This window comes from Carcharhinus amblyrhynchos, chromosome 3, assembly GCF_965287045.1.
Source record: "Carcharhinus amblyrhynchos chromosome 3, sCarAmb.v2.hapA, whole genome shotgun sequence".
NCBI lineage: Eukaryota > Metazoa > Chordata > Chondrichthyes > Carcharhiniformes > Carcharhinidae > Carcharhinus > Carcharhinus amblyrhynchos.
In genome coordinates this window covers 11080943-11104305 of record NC_137326.1, presented here as the reverse complement: position 1 = coordinate 11104305, position 23363 = coordinate 11080943, and the positions used below count along the sequence as shown (strand labels likewise).

At 44.2% G+C, this 23363-nt stretch overlaps 1 protein-coding gene across 3 annotated transcripts in view; it reads left to right on the top strand.

Annotated features, from left to right (window-relative positions):
* LOC145341334 (caM kinase-like vesicle-associated protein) overlaps positions 1–23363 on the top strand; it is a 163541-nt gene that overhangs the window by 79191 nt on the left and 60987 nt on the right. For all 3 annotated transcript variants that reach the window (XM_080186251.1, XM_080186249.1, XM_080186250.1), the window contains exons 2-4: positions 6179–6286; positions 10401–10532; positions 21165–21239. In XM_080186251.1, coding sequence (XP_080042377.1) covers positions 6192–6286; positions 10401–10532; positions 21165–21239 — 302 coding nt within the window. In that variant the 5' untranslated portion in view covers positions 6179–6191. The remainder of the gene's footprint in view (positions 1–6178; positions 6287–10400; positions 10533–21164; positions 21240–23363) is intronic.

Genomic DNA, 23363 nt, shown 5'->3' with positions numbered 1-23363 from the left:
CCACTTCTGGGGGCAGACTGATAATTCTTGGAGAATTCGGGAATGAGATACGTCAAATTTCTATCTAATTCACGGACCAACGCTCAATAATATAAAGATACCCGTCTAACTTGTTAATATGGAATACAAACTGTGACATTGTGAATCATCGCATATAATTTATAACATAACACAACTCTTTTTATAGAGCTCTGAAAATGTGGGGTATGTACGCTGTACAGAGCAACAAGATATGTCATTCGTCCCTGGAGCTTAATAAAAGGACAACATGATCTAAGAGTGCTCATTCGTCATGTTTTCTAACTGGATATTCAGTGTCTCTGTTTATACAATGTACCAGCTAATTCTCAGGCACAAAAATCTAACATAACATCTATTGCAATGCATTTGTAATTATCAAGGAGTCCTACAGATCCCATATTACCAATTATGACCTATCTGTTGATTTGGTTTCATCAAAAGATTGTGAGTGTTCAGTTCATTAACGTTTATTTATTTACTTATTAGTCACAAGTAAGCCTTACAGTAACACTGCTTCCCGGCTTTTTGGCTAAGATCAAGTGTAGTCTCGACGTGCTGTGCTTGGTTGAAGTCATTAGGTTACATTTCAGCTTCATTTGAAGCAATTTTTAAAAGCTCGGCCTTTTGGCTGAGATGCAAATGATTCAAGCCTTGGAGGAGGAGCTATGCCTACTCCAATCAGCTCGGATCATGTAGATCAAGCCCAAGATGGGAGGTGAGATCCCTGTCTTGTCAGCTTGGATCGGGAATGTCTCAACTTGTTCAGACTCTGAATTGGACTTGATTTGATTGAATTGGATTAAAAGAAACATTGCAATGAAGTTACTGTGAAAGTCCCCTAGTCGCCACACTCCAGCGCCTGTTCGGGTCAATGTACCTAACCAGCACGTCTTTCAGACTGCGGGAGGAAACCGGAGCACCTGGAGGAAACCCACGCAGACACAGGGAGAACGTGCAAACTCCACACAGACAGTGACCCATGCCAGGACTGAACGCGGATCCCTGGTGCTGTGAGGCAGCAGTGCTAACCACTGTGCCATCATGCTGCCCATTGCAGCTGCAGTTCAGGAATACTCTGGCCTACCATAGAATCCCTACAGTGCAGAAAGAGGCCATTCAGCCCATCGTGTCTGCACCAACTCTCTAAAAGAGCATCTTACCCAGGCCCGCACCTCATTACCCCACTTATTTACCCCGCTAATCCCTCCAACCTACACATCTTCAGATACTAAGGGACAATTTAGCACGGCTAACTGCACATCTTTGGACTGTGGGAGGAAATCGGAGCACCTGGAGGAAACCCACACAGACATGGGGAGAATGTGCAAACTCCACACAGACACTCAAGGAGGGAATCGAACCCAGTGACATGGCGTCATGAGGCATCAGTGCTAACCACTTCGACCAATGGCATGGCATTATGTTTAAACCAGGAGATGAATGTTGGCTATCGGAGGCCAACATGAAATAACCACCTCAGACTAATCCCAAGAATACTGAATGAACAATCTCTGTCAAAGTGTCGTAGAATCACACAGTGCAACAAGAGGCCATTCTGCCCATTGTGTCTGCACCAGTCTCTCAAAGAGCTACCAATTACTGCCACTCTTCTGCTTTTTCCCAGCAGCACTGGTAGTGACCCAGCAGCGTGTCTGTGTGGGTTTCCTCCGGGTGCTCCAGTTTCCTCCCAGTTTCCAAAGATGTGCGGGTTAGGTTGATTGGCCATGCTAAAATTGCACCTTAGTATCCTGAGATGTGTAGGTTAGAGGGATTAGTGGGTAAATATGTAGGATATGGGGGCAGGGCCTGGGTGAGATTGTGGTTGGTGCAGACTCAGTGGGCCAAATGGCTTCTTCCTGAACTGTAGGGTTTCTATGATTCATTGTACTTTTCCCCCTTAAGTAAAGACACCTTAAATCTCACAGAATCCAGGTGAAGTAGCCAAATGTACACAAAATTGGCCCAATAACAGAAGAGAGAGGGTTGTTTTTCAAACTGGAGGCCTGTGACCAGCAGTCTGCCTCAGGGATCAGTGCTGGGTTCACTGTTATTTGTCATTTATATTAATGATTTGGATGAGAATTTAAGAGGCATGGCTAGTAAGGTAGCAGATGACACCAAGATTGGTTGCATCGTGGACAGTGAAGAAGGTTATTGAGGATTGCAGTGGGATCTTGATCAATTGGGCCAATGGGCTGACAAATGGCAGATGGAGTTTAATTTAGATAAATGTGAGGTGATGTATTTTGGTCAATCGAATGAGGGCAGGACTTATTCAGTAAATAGTAGCACACTGGGGAGAGTTACAGAACAAAGGGATCTAGGGTATAGGTTCATACCTCCTTGAATGTGGAGTCACAGGTGGACAGAGTGTTGAAGGCATTCAGCATGCTTTGTTTCATTGGTCAGAATATTGAATACAGGAGTCAGGACATCTTGTTGAAGTTGTACAAGACATTGATAAGGTCCCTCTTGGAATATTGTGTATAGTTCTGGTCACCCTACTGTAGAAAGGACATTATTAAACCACAAACAGTACAGAAAAGATTTACTAGGATGCTACCAGGACTTGATGGTTTGAGTTATAAGGAGAAGCTGAAGAGACTGGGAGTTTTTTCGCTGGAGCGTAGGAGGCTGTGGGGTGATCTCATAGAGGTCTATAAAATAATGAGGGGCACAGGTCAGCTGGAAAGTCAATATCTTTTTCCAAAGGTGGGGGGAGTCTAAAACTAGGGGCATAGATTTAAAATGAGAGAGGAGAGATACAAAGGGTCCAGAGGGACAATTTTTTTCACACAGAGGGTGGTGAGTGTCAGGAACAAGCTTCCAGAGGTAGTAGTTGAGATGGGTACAATTTTGTCTTTCAAAAAGCATTTAGACAGTTACATGAGTAAGATGGGTATTGGTCACAGAGAACTTAGAACTTTGGGTGGCACATAGCACAGTGGTTAGCACTGTTGCTTCAAGCTCTAGGGACCTGGGTTCGATTCCCAGCTTGGGTCATTGTCTGTGCACATTCTCCTCGTGTCTGAATGGGTTTCCTCTGGGTACTCCAGTTTCCTCCCACAGTCCAAAGATGTGCGGGTTACGCTGATTGGCCGTGCTAAAAGAAATTGCCCCTTAGAGTCCTGAGGTGTGTAGGTTAGAGGGATTAGCAGGTAAATGTGTAGAGACATGGGGTAGGGGCCTGGATGGGATTCTGATCAGTGCAGACTCGATGGGCCAAATGGCCTCCTTCTGCACTGTAAGGTTTCTATGATTTCTATGGGTATAAAGGGATATGGGCCAAATGCGGGCAATTGGAACTAACCTAGTGGTTAAAAACAAAGGGATGGCATGGACAAGTTGGGCCAACAGGCCTGTTTCCATGCTGTAAACCTCTCTGACCATTGTCATTTTGAACCTGACTGATGTATTCCAGAACGCTTTGCATTCCAGCTCATAATGATTTGCCGAGACAAATTTAAAAATCCTCAACTGCCCTCATCTTGCCAATTAGTTTAAACCTCTGCCCTCTAGTAACCAACTCTGTTACTAATGTAAACAGTTTTGTCAGGGAAATTATGAGGTGGCGGACAGGATCAGGAGAAATGTCACAGTGATGAAAGAATGTCCTTTTCTCTGGCCAACACTGACAAATAACCTTTACCCTTTTACCAACTCATGTTATACCCAATCTGGTCATTATCTGGTGACAATACACGTTGGCAAACGTTCCACTCCCCAACCCAACCGCACCTCAGTTTGATTGCAGCATTTTGACTATCGCCAATATAGGGTTTTCTTATTAAAAACATCTCGATATGTCCCAGAATTTTGAGGCTTCAATGATACTTGGGGATCCAGGAATATATAAGGCCATAAGATATCAGAGCAGAACTAGGCCATTCAGCCCATCGAGTCTGCTCTGCCATTTGATAGAGCAGACAGGGAGAAATTGTTAACGCTCGTGTGGGGGCAAGGGTCAGTAACCAAGGGAGGAGGACATCAAGCAAAGTTAAATTTTATTTATTAGTGTCACAAGTAGGCTTACATTAACACTGCAATGAAGTTACTGTGAAAATCCCCCAGTTGCCACACTCCAGCACCTGTTTAGATACACTGAGAAAGAATTTAGCACGGCCATGTCTTTTGGAGTGTGGTAGGAAACTGGAGCACCCGGAGGAAACCCACGCAGACATGGGGAGAACATGCAGACTCTGCACAGACAGTGACCCAGCCGGGAATTGAACCCGGGTTCCTGGCACTGTGAGGCAGCAGTGCCAATCACTGTGCCACATGCCACCTTGAAAAGGAAAAGGTGCAAAGTTTTCAGGAACAGCAGAGGAGTGAGACTGAGGTGGCTTCAGCCTCCCATCAGAGGGTTTCTTGGCAGTGAGAGGCAATGCGCCATTCGCTATAACAGTGGGATCTTCCCGTTCCGCCACTGTTAATGAGATTTCCAAATGTAGCCACCTTATGCCATTGGGAAATCCACAGCAGGAGGGTTGCCACCAGTGGGACCAGAGACTCTGCCACTAGCGAACATTTGGCAAATACCGGCTTAATTCTTTCAAAGAGCTCGCACAAGCATATAGAATCATACAGCGCAGCAGACACCCTTCGGCCCACTGAGTCTGCATCAACACGCGAGAAACGCCTGACCTCCCCCCTAATCCCATCTGCCAGCACTTGGCCCATTGCCCTGAATGTTATGATATGCCAAGTGCTCGTCCAGGAATGTTTTAAATGATCTGAGGCAACCCTCCTCTACCATCCTCCCAGGCAGCACATTCTAGACCATCACCAGCCTCTGGGTAAAAAAGCTTTCATCCCCCTGAACCTCCTGCCCTTCACCTTGAACCCATGTCCACTTGTGACTTCAACGCTGTAACTAAAGGGAACAGCTGCTCCTTATCCACACTGTCCATACCCTCCACAATCTTGTACACCTTGATCAGGTCACCCCTCAGTCTTCTCTGCCCCAACTATCCAAGTCTATCCAACCTCTCTTCCTAACTTAAATGTTCCACCCAGGCAGCATCCTGGTGAATGTCCTCAACCCCCTCCAGTGCGAGCGCATCCTTTCAATAATGTAGCGACCAGAACTGTGCACAGTAATCCAGCTGTGGCCTCGCCAAAGTTCTTTCTCACTCCAACATGACTTCTCTACTTTTGTAATCTATGCCTCGATTGATAAAGTCAAATGTCCTATGTGCCTTTTTCGCCACCGTACTAAAATGCCCTTCCGAGATCTATGGACAAAACACACCAAGGTCACTTTGTTCCACGGAACATCCTAGTGTCATGCCGTTTCATTGAATGCTTCCCTTTCAAGTCACGCCTTCCTGAGTGCATCACCTCACACTTTTCAGGGTTAAATTTCATCTGCCACTGACCAGCCCATTTGACCATCCTGTCTATATCTCCTTGTAGCCCAAGACACTCAACATCACTGTTAACAACCAGCTCCCCTTCTGTGTTATATCCTTCTGTGGCTCCTTTTGCAGTGTAGTCTGGGCTGTTTAGGTGCTATTACACAAAGATAAGTCTCCTTCATTCCTTGATATATTGGAAAATACTTTGCTTGTCAATTTTCTCCAGCAAGATGCAAAAGAATCAGGCTGTGATTTTTCATGGGCTGTCGGATTGTACTGTAATTCAATATATATTGAGCACAGTACCACCTCTCTCGTTTCTTCCTCATTTCCTTCCCTATGAATGGTATGCTTTGTCTGTATAGCGCACAAGAAACAATACTTTTCACTGTAGGTTAATGCATGTAATAGTAATAACTCAAAACAAATCCAACAATAATATAATACAATATATTTAACTCTGTAACGTAACTGTAGCATTGCTACTGCCTCTGACACAAGGTTGCTGTGATGTAGAGATGCCGGTGTTGGACTGGGGTAAACGCAGTAAGAAGATCTTACTTAGAAGGTTGCTGTCCATGGAACTGATGCCACGTTCTGGAAATGCGCTTGATCTCACCGGCAAACCTGTTGGGAAGATGTTGGAATTAATAATGTGGTTGATTTCTGAATGGATGGAATAAAATGAGCTCAGTGACCAACCTGCATCCACCTTGATTTTGCAAAATGCAATTTCTTGGTGGAACGTTCTTTAGAACTGCCATTGCTACCCAACTGTTTTTGCTTTCCTCTCCACACAGGCAAACATCAGCGATGCCTTTTGGCTGCATAACACTCGGTGACAAAAAGGATTACAACAACCCTTCGGATGTAACGGACAAATATGATTTGGGGCAAACAGTCAAAACGTGAGTACACAGCAAAGCCTCTGAGGCAACGCATCTGCTGGAGACGATCATTTCCGCCTCCCTTTTGCTTACGCCCAGGATAGCGTGTAACTAAAGGGTAAATTAGGAAGCTTGACTGATGGAGACTAGAGATGGATGGATGTGAACAATATTTGGTACTGTAACAAAACTTAATGTGATTTTACAGGCTGGTAAATCTGAAGATGAGTCACTCTGCTAATCGAAAGGGATGCAGCGAATGTGGAACTTTTCTCTCCCCTTCAGCTGAATCTGATGCAAATCAATAAAGTGAAAATCTTTACCTTTTGACAGGGGCAAAATAATTAGGCAGGAATTTGTTCACGAGTGGCAGATTCTCTGGTCCATCTGGCAGCGGTCCCCACCCCCAAGTTGGATTTCCTGGTGGTTTAGGGTGGTTACAATGGGAAATCCCATTGTTAGCAACGGGATGAGAATGTCCCATTGCTAGTGAATGGAGCACTGCCTCTCACTGCCAAGAAACCCACTGATGGGTTAACACTGCTGTCACACAGCACCAGGGACCTGGGTTCAATTCCCAAACTTTGCATGTTGTCCCCGTGTCTGCGTGGGCTTCCTCCAGGTGCTCCAGTTTCCTGCCACAGTCCGAAAGATGTGCTAGTTAGGTGCATTAGCCATGCTAAATTCTCCATCACTGTACCCGAACAGGCACCAGAGTGTGGCAACTAGAGAATTTTCACAGCAACTTCATTGCACTGTTAATGTAAGCCTACTTGGGACCCTAATAAATAGACTTTAAACTTTATAAGGTTCTTAAGTTTGGAGCAATCTCAGATATCAGAGTTAAGGACATTATCAGATGTATTAAATAAAAAAAAGGCCACCTGATTCACCAATCAGCAAAGAAACAAGATATTGGACAATGCGAGGAGAAGGGTGGGATTGAAATTAAAATTGCCTGAGATGCTGCGGTGGATACATTCCGTCTGAAGTATTTCATGAAGTTTGATTTGCTAATCATAGAACAGATATTTCCCTAGAGAGAGAAAAGGGGATATAGGACATGTGAAGGAAAATGGGATTAATGCACCTTCATGGGAGTTATTGTCAGTGCAGACGCGATGGGCCGAAGGACATTTTCTGCATTGTATGACTCTGTGACCTATATTCTGCAAAGTAGAAAGAACATGCCCAGGCATTGCACTTCTATGAATCTACAGTACAAATTGTCACTCCCTTTGAAACTTGACACTTTTGTGCCTTTCCTGATGAGTGCAAGATGAAAAGCTTTGGTAGCATTTCTCTTTTTCAGCAATGTTCTATATATTCCTCCCAATAGTCATAATCATTCAGTTCTGGTATCATCCTCCAATCTTGTCTGGACTTTCTCCAGTGTTTTGCAGTATGGAGGCCAGCACTGTGCACAGTACTCTGCAGTGCAACCTGACCCAGGATCCTTCACAAATTTAGCATAACTTCATTTCTTTCCAATTCTATACCTCCAGAAATAAATTGCTTTGAGGATCTGCGCTGCTTTCAATCATGTGTTCACTCATCTCCCTAGATCCCTTTGCATTTCTACCTTATTCATTTTCCAGAGGGATTGCATTAAATTGGGGTCAGTTTACCAGATAAAGGGTCAGGCCTACAGAGGCAGACTGACTTGGATCCAATGGGAATTTAGCCAAAGTGAGAGAGTCAGTCTTTCCAATGACCTCCTCCACATTCCCTCAAGTGTTTTCACCCTTGCTTCTTATTCTGGTAGCCAAGACTTTCCACAGATATTTACTCCAACTTCAAATTTTGGAGCCGTAGGATGTAGGAGGCCATTTGACCCATCAAGCCTGCACCAGCTCTTCAACAGGGCTCTCTTCAATAGGGCTATCCGCATTATCTTGTACATTAGTTTTTGCCCCATCAGCCTGCAAATTATTTCTCTTCAAATACACACTCTTTGGAAAGTTCATGTGGAATCAATCCTGCCACCAGTTAAATAGGGCATTCCAGGTCTTAACACCACTCAAAGAATGAAGAAAATTACTGCACCAACCATGCAGCCAGACTGAACTAAAACCCCCTACCCTTCTGGGGACCATATCCCTCTATTCCCATCCTATTCATATATTTTTCAAGACTCCCTTAAAACTCACTATCGTATCTGCTTCCACTACCTCCCCCGGCAGTGAGTTCCAGGCACCCAGCACCCTCTGTGTAAAAAACTTGCCTCGTCCATCTCCTTTAGACCTTGCCCCTCACACCTTATTCCTGTGCCCCTTGGTAATTGACTCTTCCAACCTGGGAACATGCTTCTGATTATCCATTCTGTCCATGCCCCTCATAATCTTGTAACCTTCTCCATTCCAGTGAGAACAAATCAAGTTTCTCCAACCTCTCCTCGTAGCTAATGCCTTCCATATCAGGCAACATCCTGGTAAATCTTTTCTGTACCCTCTCCAAAGCCTTCACATCCTTCTGGTAGCGTGGTGACCAGAATTGAACACTATGTTCCAAGTGCGGCCTAAGGTTCACCCTGAATCAACTTCTGTTCATGTTCCTTTACTAATTATATCTATCATCACTGATTATAAACCCACTTTACAGACAAAATAGTTTCTCCCTACTGACTCTATCAAAATTAAATCTCCCTTCACTTTCTCCGCTCCAAGGACAACAACCCCAGCCTCTCCAAAGCACTTCATCCCTGGCATCATGCTTGCAAACATCTTCTGTGCCCACTTCAGGGTCTTGACATCCCTCCTAAAGTGCGATGCCCAAAACTGTATCCAGTATGCCAGCTGAGACATAGCTAATAATTTGGAAAGTGTTACCAATGTGATCAGGATCCACTCCAGTTGGTGAGGTCCAAACTAAGACAGCTCATTGGCATTACTCACTGCCAACACTGCTCACCCACGCCCAGTGTCCCAGCTATCCTGTATTGATAAGTGTTCAAATATCCATCGCCCCATTTCCTTTAACAATGTAATGGACATTAACAAACCTTAATAGTATAATTGATAAGAAATTTGTGACCGTGACCTCTTTGTTTTTGTATTCAATGCCCCTATTTACAAAGTTAAGTATCCCATTTGCTTTCTCGACTGTCTTATCAATTTTTCCAGCCACCCACAAAAAATGGTGGCCCTAGGTCTCTGTGTTCTTGCATTTTTGCCGCAGAATAGATTTCCCTGCCTAGCGATCAAAGCAAATCGTTCCACATTTATCTGTACTAAATTGCATCTATTATCGCTAGATGATTATTCCAGAAACTCAGCTAACGTTCTGGGGACTCGGGTTCAAATCCCGTCACGGCAGATGGTGGAACTTGAGTTCAATAAAAAAAATCTGGAATTAGTAATCTGCTGATGACCATGAAACCATTGTCAATTGTCAGAAAAACCCATCTGGTTCACTAACATGCTTTAGGGAAGGAAATCTACTGTCCTTACCGGGTCCGGCCTACATGTGAGTCCAGAGCCACAGCAATGTGGTTGACTCTCAATTGCCCTCTGAAATGGCACAGCAAACCACTCAGTCAAAGAGTAACTTGTGATGGGCAATAAATACTAGCCAGCAAGCGATGCCCATGTCCCACAAATAAAAAAAAATTGCCTGTCCACCTAAAGTTTATTTATTCGTGCCTAGATTAACACTGCAATGAAGTTACTGTGAAAGTCCTCTAGTTGCCACTCTCCGTCGCCTGTTCGGGTACACGGGGGGAGAATTTAGCACGGCCAGTGCACCTAACCAGCATGCCTTTTGGACTGTGGGAGGAAACCGGAGCAAACCCCACACAGACACGGGGAGAACATGTAGACTCCGCACAGACAGTGACCCAAACCGGGAATCGAACCCTAGTCCCGTGGGACAGCAACGCCAGCCACTGTGCCACCATGCCAACATATTACCAGTCTATGTTCTTCAGAGATCTGCTACCATCCTCCTTACTAATTGCTACATTGAAATTGGAAATGATGCTTTATTGTAAGAGGAGGTATTGTTTTCACTGCGGATACATTGATCTAACTGAGGCATATTTCTTTCAGGAAACCAACTGTCTGATCTTAGCGGGAAACGAAATGATCACATTCTATGGAATCTCCATTATTATCTTTTCTCTCCCTTTCAAACACAGAGAGGAATTCTGTGAGATATTCCGAGCGAAAGAGAAATCTACTGGAAAAATGTACACTTGCAAGAAGTTTCTAAAGAAAGACGGAAGAAAAGTTAGGAAGGCTGCAAAAAATGAAATCATGATCTTAAACATGTAAGTCCGTCATGATTCCCTCACAAGTTAGGGATCTGTCACCTTATTAAAATGATGTATGTGTCTTCTGTTGAATCCTTTGTGAACTACAAGCTCAACAAGAATTGCCAGCATTGAATTCTTCTTCGTTATGGCTGCTGACGGCAGCTATCAAGTCTAAAGGAAGCCTCTCCCTTTTATTAATATGCATAGAACGAATGTTAAAGCAATTTACTCTTTTATTATTCACAGATTTGATATGGAGTTAAGTGTATGGAGAATAAAGAGTATAGCTGATGTTCCAAAGACCAAAGAACAAAGAAAATTACAGCACAGGAACAGGCCCTTTGGCCCTGGAAGCCTGCATCAACTATGCTACCCAAATGAAACCCCTACCCTTCCAGGCATCATATCTCTGTATTCCCACCCTATTCATGTATCTGTCAAGGCGCCCCTTCAAAGTCACTGTTGTTTCTGTTCCCACTACTTCTTCCAGCAGCAAGTTCCAAGCACCCACCACCCTCTGTACAAAAAAACTTGGCTCGTACATCTCCTTTAAGTTTTGCCCCTCATAAGGTTCTGTTGCAATTCTTCCTATTCCGTCTTCTCCCCAGGCTGCTGGATCTCTGTGCGAGGAGCCAATACTCTGTATCCTAGCTTGTGATCAACTGTGAGAGCATTACTGAACTTAGGATCAAAAAAAACCAACAGGAACAGCACACCCATTTCATTTTAGATCCACTCACTTTAGACTACGACAATATCTACAGGAATTTGGCTGCCCTGTCCTGCACCCTCTACCGCTGGGGAATGCACCATGAAGGGGTCACCATCGATGGGGCCAGAAGATCTCACAAGCAGGAAAGGCTGGAATATTTTGCTCCCAATCCATATTCCTTTAAGATGCTCCCTCATCTTTCTCATGGTCATTGTTCTGATATCTCCGCCTTTGGCTTCATGTCAATTTTTGTCTGTGAATTCCAGTGAAACACCTTGGGAAGTTTGTCCTTGATGCACAAAGCGCTACACAAATACAAGTTCTGTTTGTCCCTAGATTCCCTGAGAAAGCAAAAATATGTCCGTCTTAGACTTAAATAGAATGGAGCAACTATAATCTTCTAGAATAAAGAATTACAAAGATGCACAATCCTCTATGTAAAGAAATTTCTTCCCACTTCAATCCTTAGCTTGCAACTGTGCCCCCACATTCCAGATTTCCCAGCCTGGGGAAACAACCCTTCTGTGTCTACCCCATTAAGCTCCTTCGGAATCTTGTAAGTTTCAATGAGATCACGTCTCAATCTTCAAAACGCCAGAGAATCTACCCCAATTTACTCAGCCTCTTGCCACAGAACAACCCTTTAATACAAGGAACCAATTTTGTGAACTTTTTACACAGCCTCCAAAGTGGGTATACCCTTCCCATGGCATAGTGAACTAGTCACTGGACTAGTAATTCACAAACCCAGGGTAATACTCTGGGGATCTGAGTTCAAATCCTATCAGGCAGATGGTGAAATTTGAATCCACTAAAAATCTGGAATTAAAGGTCTAATGATGACTGTGAAACAATTGTTGATTGTGGACAACACAGTTAGTTCACTAATGTCCTTCAGGGAAGGAAATCTGTATCCTTACCTGGTCTGGCCTAAATGTGACTCCAGAGCCACAGCAGTTGCCATCTGAAATGGCCTAGCCATTCAGTTCAAGGGCAATTAGAGATGGGCAATAAATGCTTGTCCAGCCAGCGACGACCGCATCTCATGAATGTATAGAAAAAATATGGAGACAAAACACCATACAATGCTCCAGATGTTGTCTCATCAAAACCCTGTACAATTGTAACATGATCTCCTTATTCTTGTATTCCAAACACCCCCCCGCTTGCAATGAAGATAAACACTTTTGATTTGATTTATCATTGTCACATGTATTAGCATCCAGTGAAAAGTATTGTTTCTTGTGCGCTATACAGACAAAACATACTGTTCATAGAAAAAGAAATAAGAGAGTGCAGAATGGAGTGTTACAGTCATAGCTAGGGTGCAGAGAAAGCTCAACTTAATGCATGGTAAGTGCATTCAAAAGTCTGACAGCAGCAGGGGAGAAGCTGTTCTTGAGTCGCTTGGTACGGGACCTCAGACTTTTGTATCCTTTTCCTGATGGAAGAAGATGGGAGAGATTATGTCTGGGGTCTGTGGGGTCCTTAATTATGCTGGCTGCTTGTTCAAATAGCTCAGCTCTTGTTCCAATAGTTCGGTGGCCTCCCTATTTCCGTAGCTAATTCAGGAGTCACTGGGCCTTATTGCGATCTGATCTACAACTATTGAACATAATAATGACCGTGCACCTTCCATCACTCAGCAACCTCACTTCCAAAGCCCTTTTGTTGTATCAAAGCTACTTCTCACTAAAGCACTGTTTAATTTCCTTGTGTGTGCCTGATGCATTGTTCCCTTATTTATTCTTTGTGAAAAGGTGAGGTTAGACAGCTCATGTACCACTTCCGAAAGGAATTCAGTTCTATGTTTGCGGACAATTGTTTAATATGATCTTAGATTAGAGTTTCCATAACAAATGTGTTCATGATTCCTCAAAGACTCAAACGTTGTGTGATTTCAAGGAGAAGTTAGATATGGCTCTTGAGGCTAAAGCGATCGAGGGATATGGGAGAAAGAGGGATTAGGACGCTGAATTCGCTGATAAGCCATGATCAAGATGAATGGTGGAGCAGGCACAAAGGGCCAAATGGTTTATTCCTGCTTCTAGTTTCTATGTTTCTATATCTCTACCACTGCTTTAATTTAAAAAAGAGTTTAATTTTTTTCAGCTCCATAAATGACTTGAACATTTCATTTGAGTCATTAGCTCTCCAGAATAAAGTATTTCCTGCTGCAGTTAATGGCATAATAAATCAAAATCTATAATGGCCAAACCATTCCTCTCTCTTATCAATCCAAGTTTTGAGTTTTACAATGCTATTCATGAGAGTAGTGGATTTCAACTTATACAATGCATTTGCTGACTGCACATGCCCTTTGGAGACTGGGGCAAAACTTATCAGTTCGCCCCGCCAGGCAATCAGTGTGGCAAGCCAGTGGCACGCAAGACTAGCAAAAAATTGGTTTCATGCCCCATTTCCTGCCTTTCGCGATACCACGCTATGAAATCGGCACAATCATTTAATATATAAATCTAATTTTAAATATTATTAGTAGCCCGGGATGCAATCGTCCACTCTCACTTGCCTTAACAGCCTTGTCTTTAGACTCCCCCTACTGGCGTGAATCACACTTTGCCTCTTTTTTTGCAGCAAGTGGCAAAAGATACCATCGGAGAGTTCTTCCAAAAAATGGGTGGGATTCTCTCCCCTTTTCACCCTCATTCAGCACTTAGAATTCTTTTGATATGACCTCTCCAGCTTCAGTCCCCAAAAACAACATATATTGATTTATTATTGTCACATATATTAGCATACAGTAAAAAGTATTGTTTCTTGCGTGCTATTAAGACAAAGCATACCATTCATAGGGTGCATTGCAGAGAAGGAAATGAGAGAGTGCAGAAGGTAGTGTTACAATCATAGCGAGGATGTAGAGGAAGAAAGATCAACTTAATATAAGGTGGGTCCATTCAAAAGTCTGATGGAGCAGGGAAGAAGCTGTTCTTGAATTGGTTGGTACGTGACTTCAAACTTTAGTATCTTTTTCCCGATGGAAGAAGATGGAAGAGAGTATGTCGGGGGCGTGTGGGGTCCCTGATTTCGCTGGCTGTTTTTCCGAGGCAGCTGAAAATGTAGACGGAATCAATAGATGCTGAATTGTGTTGATGTGTTATGTTTGTACGTGGATTTATGCGTGCCCCAATCATGCGATACTTTGGTGTGCCAATATGCCTCGTCATTCTTTACTGTTACCCATCTCCGAAGAGCTTAGTGAGCTAGAGACCAACCTGAAGTACACGACCACCCATCACAATGGGTAGCGAAAGAGGAATTAAGCATTTCAGCCTCACTCTTGACTTTCCCCAACTGCTGAGCAGCCCATAATCCCCGAATACCCAGGCCTCTCCTTATCTTCACTTTGCAGCTTCCTCTAAGATTGTTGGGTCATGTCTGCAAAGCAGGGCCCAGAGGGAACTTTCAATTTTTAATGAATATGTAAATGATGTGTGCTTTTGGAAAAAAACAGAATGGTAATTCTGTGACATTTTGGGAGGTCTCTGAAGCAGAAGGGTAGTTTCTTCACGTTAAATGGAAAATAACAACTTGCTCAATAGTTTGTTTCAGCCCATTGTGAGGTGACCGTTCTTATTGTCCGTAAATGTAATTTGGATGGTGTGGCTTATGTACGCTTGGCGTACAGATTTCACACTGCTGCCTCACAGTGCCAGGGACCCGGGTTTGATTCTCGGCACGGGTCACTGTCTGCGTGGAGTTTGTACCTTCTCCCCGTGTCTGCGTGGGTTTCCCCTAGGTGCTCCGGTTTCCTCCCATCTTCTGAAAGACATGCTGGTTAGGCGCATTGACCCGAACAGGCTCCAGAGTGTGCCAACTAGGGGAATTTCACAGTAATTTCATTGCAGTGTTAATGTAAGTCTTATCTGTGACTAATAAATAAGCTTTAGTTTTACTTTAAGTTGATACATTGCAACCTGACCCAGCCCTTTCACACAAACAGTTGCCTTTATCTAATCCTGTTTATGTGCTGCTTCATGGGTGTAGTAAAGTTGCCTGGTAATATTGCAACAAGACCAGATCATTTAGTCCCTTCCTCCATTCAATGAAATCATGGCAAATCTGTAACTTATCCCCATTTACCCACCTCGACTCTAGGTCCATTAATACCCAGGTGGAGTAGTGGTAATGTCACTGGAGTAATAACCCTAAAGACCCAGGATTCAAATACCGCCACACCATAGAAAATAGGAGAAGGCCACTCAGTCCTTTGAGCCTGTCCCACCATTCATTTTGATTGTGGCTGATTTCAATACTCAAAGAGAAAACGCTGAAAAATCTCAGCAGGTCTGGCAGCATCTGTAAGGAGAGAAAACAGCTGACATTTCGGGTCCAGATGACCCTTTATCAAAGGGATAAAAAGTCAAATTAAGCACCCTGATCCCCCCCCTTCCCCACTTCAATATCCCTTGATCCCTTTAGCCCCAAGAGCTATATGTACCTCCTTCTTGAAATCAAATATTACATGATTTTGAATTCTTATTGTTTCTCTCATCATTTTTTTCAGGTGGAATTGAAATTCAATTAATAAAATCTGGAATTGAAGACTAATCTCAGTAAAAACGACCTTGAAACTCTCATTGATTGTCATGAAAGCCCATCTGGTTCACTAATGTCCGTTTAGGGAAGGGAATCTGCCGTCCTTACCTGGTCTGGCCTACACGTGACTCCAGACCCGCAGCAATGTGGTTGGCTTTTAAATGGCTTCTCAAGCTGTTCAGATCAAGGGACAATTAGGGATGGGCAATAAATGTGGATCCTCTCAGTGACACCTAATTTGAATTGAAAAAAATCTATAGATTTCAGATTTTAAATTATCGAGAGTGATGCACTTCCCTTCGAATGAAGAAATATTGTCGAACTTCCCTCTGGAATAGCCTGGTTCTTATGTTGATGTTATGTCCCCTTTGTCCAATATTCTATCCCCTGTAAAGTCAACTTAATCCAAAGCTCTGCTAGCCACGTCCTAACCTGCACCAAGTCTAGTTCACCTAACAGCCATTGTTCACTGGCCTATAAAGTTAAGCAACACTTCAATTTCAAATCTCTCATTCTCATTTTCAAAATCTGTCTGTGGCCCCACCTGTCATTTTTATAATGATATAAAGGCATCAATTATTCACAGTGGGTTAGGTAAACTCATTGTGGGTTCATTTATTAGGACGAGGCACAAGAGAACAGATATACATGGTCATAAAGCTCAAAGACACATCAGCAGAGCCAACTGTGTCAAGCTCACTGCTTCAGACAAAACTGAAACTGAAATCTCTCCTCTTGTAATCTCCTCCTGCCTCACAACCAACTAACGCCTCAACTTCCTCAGGAGACTGAGAAAAATTGGCATGTCCGCTACGACTCTCACCAATTTTTACAGAATCACCATGATTAACATTCTTTCTGGTTGTAGCACAGCTTGGTAAGACTCCTGCTCTGCCCAAGACCGCGAAAAGCTACAAACGGTTGTGAACATAGCCCAATCCATCACTCAAACCAGTCTCCCATCCATTGACTCCGTCTACACTTCCCATTGTCTCAGAAAAGCAACCATTATAATAAGGACCCCAAGCACCCAGGTACACCCTCTTCCACCTTCTTCCATCAAGAAAAGGATACAAAGCATTGGTGGAACATTTGAAATGTTCCACCAATGATTGCCGTATCTTCAGCTGCACACCCCCCAACACTCTGGAATTCCCTCCCTAAATCTTTTCCTCCTTTAAGATTAAGCCCGACTCATTCGACCAATCTTTGACCTGCGCCAATACATCCTTATGTGACCTGGTGTCAAATGTCGCTTCATAATGCTCCCCTGAAGCTTCATCCTGGATATTAAAGGCACCATATGTTTACTGTGGTTGGGCTGGGGAGGCGTCATATAGTCTTAGAATAAAGAGTCCATTTAGGATTTAGATGAGGAGGAATTCCTTTACTCGGAGGGTGGTGAATCTATGGAATTCTCTACCCCAGAGGACTGTGCTGGCTCAGTCACTGAATATGTTCAAGACAGAAATCAATAGATTTCTAAACATTAAATATAGAATCAAAAATTCCCTAACATACAGAAGGAGGCCATTCAGCCCATCAAGTCTGCACTGACCACAATCCCGCCCAGATTCTATTCCTATAACCTCACATATTTACCCTGCTAATTCCCCTGACACTAGGGTCAATTTAGCATGGCCAATTAACCTAACCCACACATGGGATTGAGGGTTATAGGTAGGCCTAGTAGGTAGGGATATGATCAGCGCAACTTGTGGGCCGAAGGGCCTGTTTGTGCTGTAGTTTTCTATGTTCTATACATCTTTCGGACTGTGAGAGAAACTGGGGCACCCGGAGGAAATCCACGCAGACACAGGGAGAATGACCCGAGACCGGAATCGAACCTGGGTCCCTGGCGCTGTGAGGCTGCAATGCTAACCACTGTGCCACCGTACTGCCCACATATCAAAGAATTATGGGGATTTTGCAGGGAAATAGCTTTGAGATAGAAGATCAAACTGGTTGAATGGCGGAGTAGATGGGAGAGCCTGGATAGCCTATTCCTGCTCCTACCTGCTATGTTCCGGTATTCCTAAATAAATGCAATATCTTGTTTTTATAGACGTCACTCTATTTCCAATTTGCGACCAACCAGCTGATATTCTAACCTCTCTGACCTGGCACTTTATGCTTGATAGTTTTCATGTTCTTCACACGAGGGTTCAGGACCCTCGAGTAATGAATTTGCTCTCCATCAGCGTTACAGAGAACGGAGACATCAGCTGCTCCCGTGTAACAGCGATGCAGGCAGGCGGAAAAGTACAACCCCTGACACTCTCAGCAAATGTAAAATCCCCGACCTATTCCGCCGGCAGCACTGACCCATTCTCCACTAACAGGGCAGGGCCAGTTTGGGGGTTATAACGCGAGTTACTACAGAACGGTTTTGGTTTGACACAGGCACCAATCGTGATGTCAAAGTGCACACACAGAGAGTGAAAGACCCTGCAGTGCTAGTTAATTAGATCCAGTCAACACTGCAGCCAGGGGCAACACACAGATGCGGCAAGGTGCTCTCCAGAATCCACGGTTATGTTAAAAGCAGCTGATGTGAAGTTCGCGTCAGTTGTCAAAAAGAGTCCCCGGGTATCTTGAACTTGTGGAATTTCAAAGATCAGACTACAGGCTTTGATGCCAAAACAACAACAAAAACATCACAAGACAGATTCAGAAAAAAGAAACCACTTCACTTTATTTCAAATTCAATCTCCCAGGTCAGTCCGTTCTCCCTCCCTAATGCCCCACCGCAACCCCCTCCCTTCATCCCCGCCAACTCCGCTTTGAAAGCCTTTGAAGGGTCCGTCACGAGGGGACATAGGTTCAAGGTGAGGGGCAGGAAGTTTGGGGGGAGATGTGAGGAAAAGTTTTTTTTTACACTGGGGATCTGGAATGTGCGGCCCAGGAGGGTGATGGAGGCGGGCTGCCTCACTTCCTCCATCATAACATTCGGGGCTCTGGGTCACGTGCTGGTAAATGGGATTAGGTGGGAGTTCAGGTGTTTCTAATGTGTCGGTGCAGGCCCCAACGGGCCAAAGGGCCTCCTCTGTGCTGTTTGATTCTATGCCCTACTCTATATTCTCGAAATGGAAGCCCACTTTTGGTAACATCAGTGTACACCATTTCTCCTTCAAAATCTCCACTTCCTTTCAGAATTATTCAACAGAGCAATCCTCAGAAGAATCAGACAAGCTTTTATAAATCCGACAACAGGGGCAGCACAGTGGTTAGCACTGCTGCTTCACAGCGCCAGGGACCCGGGTTCAATTCCCAGCTTGGGTCACTGTGTGGAGCCTGCACATTCTCCCCGTGTCTGCTTGGGTTTCCTCCGGGTGCTCCGGTTTCCTCCCACAATCTGAATGACGTTCTGGTTAGGTGTATTGGCCATGCTAAATTCTCCCTCAGTGTACCCAAACAGATGCCAGAGTGTGGCAACTAAGGGATTTTCATAGTAACTTCATCGCCGTGTGAATGGAAGCCTACTTGTGACACTAATAAATAAACTTAAGAAGAACACGATCCAGGACAAAACAATTTTGATTCACACCCCATCCACCCTTCACCCTTTAATATTCACTCTCCACAAAACAGATGCACCATGGCAACCGTGTGTACCATCAACAAGGTGCACATTAGCAACTTGCCAAGGCTCCCTTGATAACACATTTCCAGATGGATGATGAAGGGATGCTTCCCCTTCCGAGGGAGACGAGGGCACACAATTTTAAAAAAAGGACAGATCATAGAATCTGAAGTTCTAAGTGCTGATAAATCAGGATTTTTTTTTCAGTGGGAGTTCGGACTAGAATCTCCCACACTCTGAGCAATGCAGAGTTCACAATCGCGAATGTCATTAAATCTCATGGAGCGATGCCTATTTCTGCCCAGGAGGCTGAAACCAGCAGGTTTTTGCACATTTGGCGCAGTGGCCCCAAACTGTCAGCCTCCTGCTTGCTGGCCAGCTCGATCTCAGGCCAGCCCAGGACCCCCATAGTGCTGCCCCCACCAGACCCCACCATGGCCTAATCGCGATTCCCCCATCCTTTCGCAGGCCAGCCCCCATTCCCCGTTCCAGAGCACTCCAAACTCCAATCCCATCATCCAGCAGTGACGACTCCCCCCCTCCATACCCCCTGACAGCCCCCCCCACCGCCCAGCAGACCCCAGCCTGCTGATCCCCCCCCCCCGGTAGACTCCCACTCCTGCTACAGACCACCCCCTCTCCCAAGTCTGCCTCAATCACTGGCCTCCTTTTAGCCCCGACCAATCCCCATGCAGCGGGGCCCTCCACCCCCACCAACTTCCCCTAGGCCGAGCCCCGTGATGACCCCACCCCTTGGCTCCACCCTCTTGGCACTGCTCACTCCATCCCTGCAAATCAAACTGTCCCAGGACACAGGTGCTTTCACGTCCTGACTTGGAGCAACATCGTTGTTCCTTCACTGTGGCTGGGTCTAAATCCTGGAACTCCCTCCCTAACAGCACTGTGGGTGCACCTACAACTCAGGGACTGCAGCGGTTCAAGAAAGTGACTCACCACCACCTTCTCAAGGCAGTTAGAGACGGGCAGTAAACACGCTGGCCTAGCCAGCGACGCCAACATCTTGAATAATAAGATTCACTGTAACCCAATTAATGAACTTCTGCTTAACTAAAGTTTTTAAAGTTTATTTATTAGTGTCAGATGTAGGCTCACATTAACATTGCCACATAATAGCATGGTGATATCTTATTCATCCAAATGATTCTGGATCTAGCCTCCCCTACGTCTCTGTTGCTTGATAACGGCAGATGCTACTGCAAGGTCAAAATGGACACTCCCATCTGCTCATTGCCAAGTTGAATAGACATGTGTTCCTGCATCCAGGGGCATATCTATCCTTGTGTCTAGGCAATGAATGCATCTATTCGTTAATGTTGCATTATGTGTAACCTCATAAGAATTCACCGGAGAAGAAACTAACCGGTTCCCAGACCTTTGGCTTTAAACTATTGACTTTTACCACCATGCCCTTCGGTAACTTAGCTTGACTAAAGTGAACAGTACATTAACATAGATTTAAAATATTAGCTTATGTGCTTTGAAATCGTAACTATTTGATTCACTTACAGCATTCACGAGTGTGTGAAACTGTTTGTGTTAGCTGGTCTAAGAATCATTTAGCTCATTACTGATTTCTTGTCCTCTGAAAGATTGCGTTCTGCCGATAAATCTTACAAGCTGATTAGGAAATCCCTTCCTTGTCCTTGTGAACAGGTTTGTCAGAGGTTTACAGTTATCATCATTATTAATATTTAGTTGCCGCCTTTCAGTCTTTGGAGAGAAGAGCCTTTTCGCTTCTTAAGCCAACGCTGAACAATTTTGTTCTCTCTTCCAGGGTGAAACATCCAAACATATTACAGCTGGTGGACGTCTTTGAAACACGCAAGGAATATTTCATTTTTCTGGAACTGTAAGTGACTTTAGAGCAGAAGATAATGTAAAAGGGGAAGGGGCAAAATCACTATGTCTTTATAGTTTGCAGCCTCAGTGCTTAACTTAAGTCTGCGGCTGGGATTTCAGCCTTCCCCCAACTCACTCTGTGTCCCCCCACCCCCTTTTCCCACAGAAGTGACTCACCATTGGCCACCAACAGGATCTTCCAGTCCCGCCGAAGTGTATGGTATTTTGGATGGCGTACTGGGGAACTCGCTGCAAAAGGCCATCTTTGGCGGGACTGGAAGACCTCACAGTGGGAAGGGCCAGAAAATCCCACCCTGTGATTGGAGAACTTTCCATTCAGCTAGAAAGCTATGGGTTCAAACCCCACTCCAGACAATTGAGCACATTATTGGCAGGTGTGTTTGTGGTACAATAAAGATTGGAAAAATATTCACAATATAAACTATAAAGTAGTGTCGAGGGGATTAGATAGTCAAATTAGTGCTTTAACTACTCAGTAGCCTCATTGACAGTTCAATGCAGTCAGCGCTACATTGTGGCTTTTTTATTCACTCGTTGCATGTAGGCATCATTAAAAGGGCCCACATTTAATTGCCCAACCCCAGTTGCCCTTGAGGGTAAAGTTAAGAGTCAACCACATTCCTGTGGCTCTGGACTCACATGTAAACTAGGCCAGGTAAGAACAGCAGATTTCCTTCCCTAAAGGACATTGGTGAACCAGATGGGTTTCACAACATGTGACAATAGTTTCATGGTCTTCATTAGAATTTATTCCAGATTTTCATTGAATTCAAATTTCACTATCTGCCATAATGGGATTTGAACCTGGGTCCCCAGAGCATTTCGCTGGGTCTCTGGATTACTAGGCTAGGGACAATCCCATTATGCCACTGCGCCAATTTTCGGTTTGGAAATGAATCCTGTCTGTTTTTATACACTTGCCACTCTAGAGATCAACTGTTGCAATGTTGCAGGGATCCAGATTACGAGGAAGTGATTCCATGTCAGCAAGATCTGGATTTACAATCCACATGAGCATTTATGATAAGGTTATATACAGAAATGGATTTGATTTGATTTGATTTATCATTGTATCAGTGATAAGTATTGTTCCTTCCATGCTATACAAAGCATTCCATTCATAGAGAAGGAAAGGAGAGGGTGCAGAATGTAGTGTTACAATCATAGCTAGGGTGTAGAGAAAGATCAGCTTAATTGAGGTAGGTCCATTAGGTCCATTCAAAAGTCTGGTGGCAGCAAGGGGGTTCCTAAAGACGGGTAACATGGTTTGTTTGGACTGGAGAAGGGACCAAATTCCTGAGGATTTCAGGAATTGGCTCATAAATATCCAGATTTTTTTGATATTGGTTAAAATTATAGAGATTGTTTGAGGGTTCATGCTGGCCAGGACCTGAGACATTTGACCTGCTAATTGTAGCTTTAGTTTGACTTTCTGAAGTTTGATATCTCTGGGGTATATGACTGCAATATCGGTGTACCGGAACTAATGGTGTGCCTGCAACCCCTGTACACTATTTCAGGCAATCAGCACTTTATGTTAATGGAAAACATATGCCCATGTGATGGTTCCTTCAGTTTTAAAGTGAGTGACTTGCGGCCAATAGTTTCATCATGGCTGAGTTTCGGCTACTTTTATGTTCGTTTATCTATGTGTTAATATAGCACATGGTTCAAATGCTACCCTAACTTGCAAGAAATTCAGCATGTCTGTTACAACTCTCACCAATTTTTACAGATGCACAATAGAAAACATCCTTTCCGGATGTATCGCAGCTTGATATGGCTCCTGCTCTGACCAAGATGGCAAGAAACTACAGAGTTGTGAACATAGCCCAGCCCATCACGCAAATCAGCCTCCCATCCGTTAACTCTGTTCACGCTTCCCACTGCCTTGGAAAAGCAGCCAACAGAATCAAGGACCCCACGCATCCCGGATATATTCTCTTCCATCGGGAAAAAGTCTGAGGTCACAGACTAACCGACTCAAGAACAGCTTCTTCCCTCTTGCCATCAGACCTTCCTAAAAAGAGACCTAGTTTCTGGAAGATCCCAGTGTCCAGACATGAGAGAGAGAAAGAGTTACTTCTCTATACAGCTCCAAAGTAGCAACGGA